Source organism: Ipomoea nil, unplaced genomic scaffold (genome assembly GCF_001879475.1).
Source record: "Ipomoea nil cultivar Tokyo-kokei standard unplaced genomic scaffold, Asagao_1.1 scaffold2144, whole genome shotgun sequence".
Classification (NCBI taxonomy): domain Eukaryota; kingdom Viridiplantae; phylum Streptophyta; class Magnoliopsida; order Solanales; family Convolvulaceae; genus Ipomoea; species Ipomoea nil.
The window spans coordinates 6,468,901-6,474,889 of record NW_017618572.1 but is presented as its reverse complement, the minus strand read 5'-3'; the positions used below and the strand labels follow the sequence as shown (position 1 = coordinate 6,474,889).

General features: G+C 40.5%; 2 protein-coding genes across 2 annotated transcripts; one reads left to right on the top strand and one right to left on the bottom strand.

Annotated features, from left to right (window-relative positions):
• Positions 1–3,028: 3,028 nt before the first annotated feature.
• LOC109148691 (protein enabled homolog) lies at positions 3,029–3,772 on the top strand. Its single transcript, XM_019296428.1, has one exon. It carries the CDS (start codon positions 3,029–3,031, stop codon positions 3,770–3,772), a length of 744 nt encoding a protein of 247 aa, XP_019151973.1.
• An 865-nt stretch (positions 3,773–4,637) lies between these two features.
• On the bottom strand, positions 4,638–5,615 carry LOC109148690 (uncharacterized mitochondrial protein AtMg00810-like). The gene has a single exon (XM_019296427.1). It carries the CDS (start codon positions 5,613–5,615, stop codon positions 4,638–4,640), a length of 978 nt encoding a protein of 325 aa, XP_019151972.1.
• Positions 5,616–5,989: the final 374 nt, after the last annotated feature.

The following is a 5,989-nucleotide window of genomic DNA, read 5'->3' as shown; positions in this document are numbered from 1 at the left end:
GGAAATTAATTTTCTAGAAAATCCCATCCCTCATCCAGAAGAAGTTGGAAATTCTTTTAATAATAATTTTGGAGGTGAAGCCGCACGTGAGAATGAAGATGTAGTACGGGTTGAAGTTGGTGATCCAATTAGTGATCAAGTTACTGGTGAAGTTGGTAATCAATTTCAAGAAGAATTAAATGAGGAAATTCGAACCAACTCATCCAGTACACAACAAATGGATCCACCCAGTACCATGCAGCCATTTGAACCAGATTTAAGATGGCTCAAAAATCACCCTCCAGAATTAATTATTGGGAATATTCATGAAGGCATGAAAACGAGATCAATCACCATGGAAGCATTGTTCACGTGCTATCTATCTCAAATTGAACCAAAAGAAGTGGACGAAGCTCTTAATGATCCGGATTGGATAAATGCTATGCAAGAGGAGCTCGATCAATTCAAAAGAAATGATGTTTGGGAACTTGTTCCAAGACCGACGAACCACAATGTTGTAGGAACCAAATGGGTCTTCCGGAACAAAGCAAACGAAGAAGGCGTGATTGTTAGGAATAAAGCAAGGCTCGTTGCAAAAGGATACTCGCAAGAAGAAGGAATAGATTTTGATGAAACCTTTGCACCGGTTGCTCGACTTGAAGCAATCAGAATTTTCCTAGCCTACGCCGCACACAAAGATTTCACCGTTTATCAAATGGACGTGAAAAGCGCATTCTTGAATGGTCTACTCGAAGAAGAAGTTTATGTCGAACAACCCCCAGGTTTTGAGGTAAAAGGCGAAGGTGATAAAGTCTACAAACTTAAAAAGGCATTGTATGGGTTGAGACAAGCACCTAGAGCGTGGTATGATACTTTGTCAATGTTCTTGATAAGTTGTGGATTCACCAAAGGCCTTGTTGACAAAACTCTATTTAGAATTCAAGATGGTGATCATATTTTATTAGTGCAAATATATGTTGATGATATTATTTTTGGAAGCACTAACAATTCTTTGTGTGAGAAATTTTCGAAGCTTATGCAGAATAAATTCGAAATGAGCATGATGGGTGAATTGAATTACTTCTAGGGCTTACAAGTCAAACAACTGAAAGCAGGAATATTCATCAATCAAGCAAAGTACACCCGCGACTTGATAAAGAAGTTTGGCCTTGATGGAAAATCATCGATCAAAATTCCAATGAGCACATCAATAAGGCTAGACAAAGATGAAGATGGAAAGGATGTCGATCAAACAAAATATAGAGGAATGATTGTTTCTCTTCTATATCTTACTGCAAGCAGGCCTAACATTTCTTATGCTGTGGGAGTCTGTGCAAGATTCCAAGCAAATCCTAAAGAGAGCCACCTCACCGCAACAAAGAAGATCATACGATATCTGAAAGGCACAATCAATGTTGGATTGTGGTATCCAAAAGGTACAGATTTTACTCTAACGGGTTTTTCAGATGCGGATTTTGCAGGTTGCAAAATAGACAGAAAAAGCACTTCCGGGATATGCCAGTTCTTGGGGGGAAGGCTTGTTTCTTGGTTCAGCAAAAAGCAAAATTCCATCGCAACTAGTACTGCCGAGGCCGAATACATTGCTGCAGGAAGTTGTTGTGCCCAAATTTTGTGGATGAAGCAACAATTGAAGGATTACGGAGTTAATTGTGATGACGTTAGTATTTATTGTGATAATACTAGTGCAATCGCTATCACTCACAATCCAGTGCTTCACTCAAGAACCAAACATATCGACATTCGACATCACTTCATAAGGGATCACGTTGAAAAGAAAAATCAAAAGATCGAATATATCCCTACGGAAAACCAAGTTGCTGATATTCTCACGAAGCCTTTACGCGAAACGAGATTTTCTATCTTAAGGCACGAGTTGGGAATGATCGAAATGAGCTAAGTATCACTGGACTTAATCTCTCTATTCAATTTGATACTTGTGCTCAAATAAATTGTTTTATGTGAATAAATTGTTTTATGTGATTATATGCACATGTTTATTCGAAATTTTTGTGTAATAAAATTGCAATATGTGTTAGGAATTTATTTATGTATTTGCATGTGTTATTTAACGTAAAATCATATGCCATGCAAATTAATTTGATGAAACGTGCAATTCGTGATTTATTTGATAATTTGTTCAAAATTGCATGTTTTAACGTGTCATTTAGTCTATAAGTTTTTGTTCATGTTTTGAAAATTAATTAATCTGTTTGCATGAACAACTTGTTTTAAAATGTGATTTTATGATTTATGTGTAATAATTTTCTATAAAAATGTTTTAGAAATCTGAGCTAAAAATTAATATTTTTTGTTAGTTTCTAAAATATTTTGGAATCTGATTTGTGTGCAAATTATGTGGAGTTGTTTCTAATTATTAATTTGGAATATATGTGTTAATTTGTTAGTTTTCAAAATTTGTTTGTTTTAATTGGAAATTACCGTGTGTATGTTTGATATAATTGGTATGTGTGATTAATTATTTGTGGAGTAATTTATGCTACTAACGAGATGTTTGAGTATGGTTATGTTTGTGGTACACGTTTTTGAGAAGAAAATCAGGAGATAAAGGAGGAAAATCAGAGTTTAATTGGGTATCAAACCTCCACCCATAAACTCCTACCCTTTCTAAACCTCCACCCATCCTAAACTTCCCCCCATAATCCTCTCATAGATTAAATCTTTCCAAAATGATTTACTCTCTCTCTCTCAAATCGGCACCCCCCATACCTCCTCTCAGCTAAATAATCCCAATCGTCTCCCACATAGCAATTAAAACCTAACCCCTCATTAAACTCTCCCCTCTAAACCGTTGCCCATCAAATCCCTTCCCATCCACCGCTCTCTCGACCAATGAGAAGTCTTACCGCTATCCGTCACATCCCGTAAATCTCAAACGACGGCCAGAAATATTTACTCCCCATCGGCGAGAGAACCGTTAGTCTTCCTGACCGCCCTATATATTGGGAGACAGCCGAGAAATATTTGTTGTGGAAGATTTTGTTTGTTTGAACTCTTTTGCAGGTGCAAGATGGTGTCCAGCGAATCTCAGGAGAACGAGATGAGGAAGCAAACTCAGAGAACATGGGAGAAGGTTCTCAAACAACCTCGAAGGGCAACACGAACGGACATACGCAGAAAAGCAGGAGAAACCCCAAGCAACCCTCTGGTGTTAATTTCAGAAGAAAAGGAGCATGAACCGAAGTCGCCTCAAGTTCAAGCAGTAGCAGGATCACCACCGCGTGAACATGGCTTCATATACGAAGAAGACAATGGTGACAAGAAACCATCGGCAGAACAAGGCAAAGTGGAAGGGTCTGAGCCTCCATTTATGAAGTTCTCACCGGTTGTTCAACCTGATATGTATGCTGAAATTTTGAATATGAGCAATTCAGAATATCTCCAAAATTTGAAACAACTGACGTTTGGACCGGTTCTACCCCCTCCTGGTTTCGGTTTCGATGGGCTCTATCAACCTCCACCTCCACCAGAGCCTCTTCCGAAGTTTCCACCAAGTCTGCCAGTTCTTGCACCTCTGCCACAAGAAATTCCTGCTCCTCCACCGCCTCCTCATCAGATGCCGATCAACCTGTTCATCCGTCCTCCTGTGGACTTTACTAGGTTTTTCAATCAAACCTACTCATCTTCAAGCTCAAACGGGTCAATGTTCGAGGAAAGTGAGTCCAGTGATGACTCTGGACCAGGATACGCTCCTTCACCGCCAGGAGGTTATGACTTAGATGATTGCATGAGTACTGGTTTCTCTGCCTGTTGAATGTGTTCTGTTATCTCTCTCTCTCTCTCCTTCTCCCTAAGAAGGAGATAAATAAAATTTTATGGATGTTTTTTTGCTACTGGTTCTCTCTACCTCTCTCTCTAAAAATGAAAAATCCCTACGATATATAAAAAGATCAAAAGTTTCGTAGCCAAAAAGATACACAAAAATATACATGAATAAAAAAAAAAAAGAGAATTAAAGAAATTAAAAATTATATATTATGGCTACAAGAAGGGATAAAAGAAAAAAAGATTAAGAGGAGAAGTGTCAGTACGAGAAGAAGTAAGAGAACAAGTGTCAGAAGAAATGAGAAGAGATATACCAGTTGAAGTTGCAGTAGAAGTTGCTACTGAGTGTAGACAACAAATCACAGAGGATTTATCCAGTGTATTGCCAGTACACCATACCAAGTCTACCATGCCTATCATGGACCCTGTTCTAGAAAATGAAGATTTATTTGCAGACAACTACACAAGAACAGAAGTCTTAGAAGAAGAGATTGGTGATCTCAATCAAGAAGCCGAATCACTTGAAGAAGAAGAAAGGATGCAACTCGTTGATACACCAGTTCTCATAGATCCAAGAAGATGAGATAAGGATCAGCGTTTCTATTCCAATACAATAGAGATTACAAAACAATCACCTAATATACATCAGCGTGAACTAATCCTAATAACTAGGAAAGCCATAAATAACTAATCTAATGTAAAGACTAGTCAAACCAAATAACAAATAATAACATAAATAATAATATCACTAACACACCCCCTCAAGCTCAAGAGTGGTGAGCAACAATGTTGAGCTTGTCCCATAGAGCTGCAAAGCGGGGCCCTGGCAATGGTTTAGTGAATATATCTGCAAGCTAGTCCTTCGTTGAAACAAAATTAACAACTAAGTCACCGGAAGCTACCTTGTCTCGAACAAAGTGAAAATCAATTTCCACGTGCTTAGTCCTGGCATGGAACACCAAATTGGCACAGAGATAGGTAGCACCTAGATTATCGCACCAGAGTGTGGATGGCTCGCCTGTGTGGAGCCCGAGCTCACGAAGTAGAGAAAAAACCCAGGTGACCTCCGCAGACACATCGACGAGAGCTTTGTACTCAGCTTCAGTCAAAGACTGTGCCACCGTGCGCTGTTTCCGGGACATCCAAGAGATGAGATTGTCCCCCAGGAACACAGCGTACCCACTAGTACTCTTCCTGTTGATCGGACAACCAGCCCAGTCTGAGTCAGAAAACCCATGAATAGTAGACAAAGCAGAAGCCGAGAGTCGCAGTCCGTATGTGATGGTGCCTTTGATATACTGTAGCACACGCTTCAATAGTCCCCAATGCTCATTGCTCGGTGAATGCATAAACTGACATTGGCGATTGACGGAGAAGGATAGATCAGGCCGCGTGATAGTCAGATACTGAAGTGCCCCAACCAGACGACGATACTGGGTCGGATTATCGAATGGTTGGTCAGACGGAGTCACCGGCTGAGTAACGGCAGCGGGAGTGGCCAGTGGTTTGCAATCCGTCATGCCGGCACGGTTAAGGATGTCTTTCATATAACGTTGCTGAGACAGCAAAAACCCTGTGTTATCTTTCACCGTCTCGATCCCAAGGAAAAAACTAGGTGCACCAAGATCACGAATTTTGAAGGTCGTGGATAGTCGTCGTAGTAACTCTGAGATAAGCACAGAGTCGTTGCCAATCATAATTATGTCGTCAACATAAACAAGCAAGTACACACGCGATGTACCAGTAGAATAGTGAAAAAGTGATATGTCCGTCTTTGAGGATAAAAAGCCTGCAGAAACCAGAAAATCATGTAAGCGCTTAAACCAAGCCATAGGGGCCTGTTTAAGTCCATATAGCGACCGTTGAAGGTGACACACATGATCCGGGTGTGTCGGGTCTTCATACCCCGGTGGCTACTTCATGTAAACTGTCTCAGCTAGATGCCCGTTTAAAAAGGCATTGTGGACATCTAGCTGGCGCATGGTCCAATCACGCGATACTGCAAGAGAAAATAACAATCGAACAGTGGTCGGCTTGACCACGGGGCTAAAAGTGTCAAAAAAGTCTTCACCAGCCACTTGATTGAACCCCTTAGCCACAAGTCGTGCCTTGTACCGCTCGACCGAACCATTGGCATTTCGTTTAGTGCGGAACACCCATTTGCAACCAACCACATTCATGTGTGGTTCAGCCGGTACAAGTTTCC

What these genes read in the sequence shown, in the direction of transcription:
- LOC109148691 (XM_019296428.1), top strand. Translation starts at nt 3,029, where the DNA reads ATGGTGTCCAGCGAATCTCAGGAGAACGAGATGAGGAAGCAAACTCAG.
- LOC109148690 (XM_019296427.1), bottom strand. Translation starts at nt 5,615, where the DNA reads ATGGCTTGGTTTAAGCGCTTACATGATTTTCTGGTTTCTGCAGGCTTT.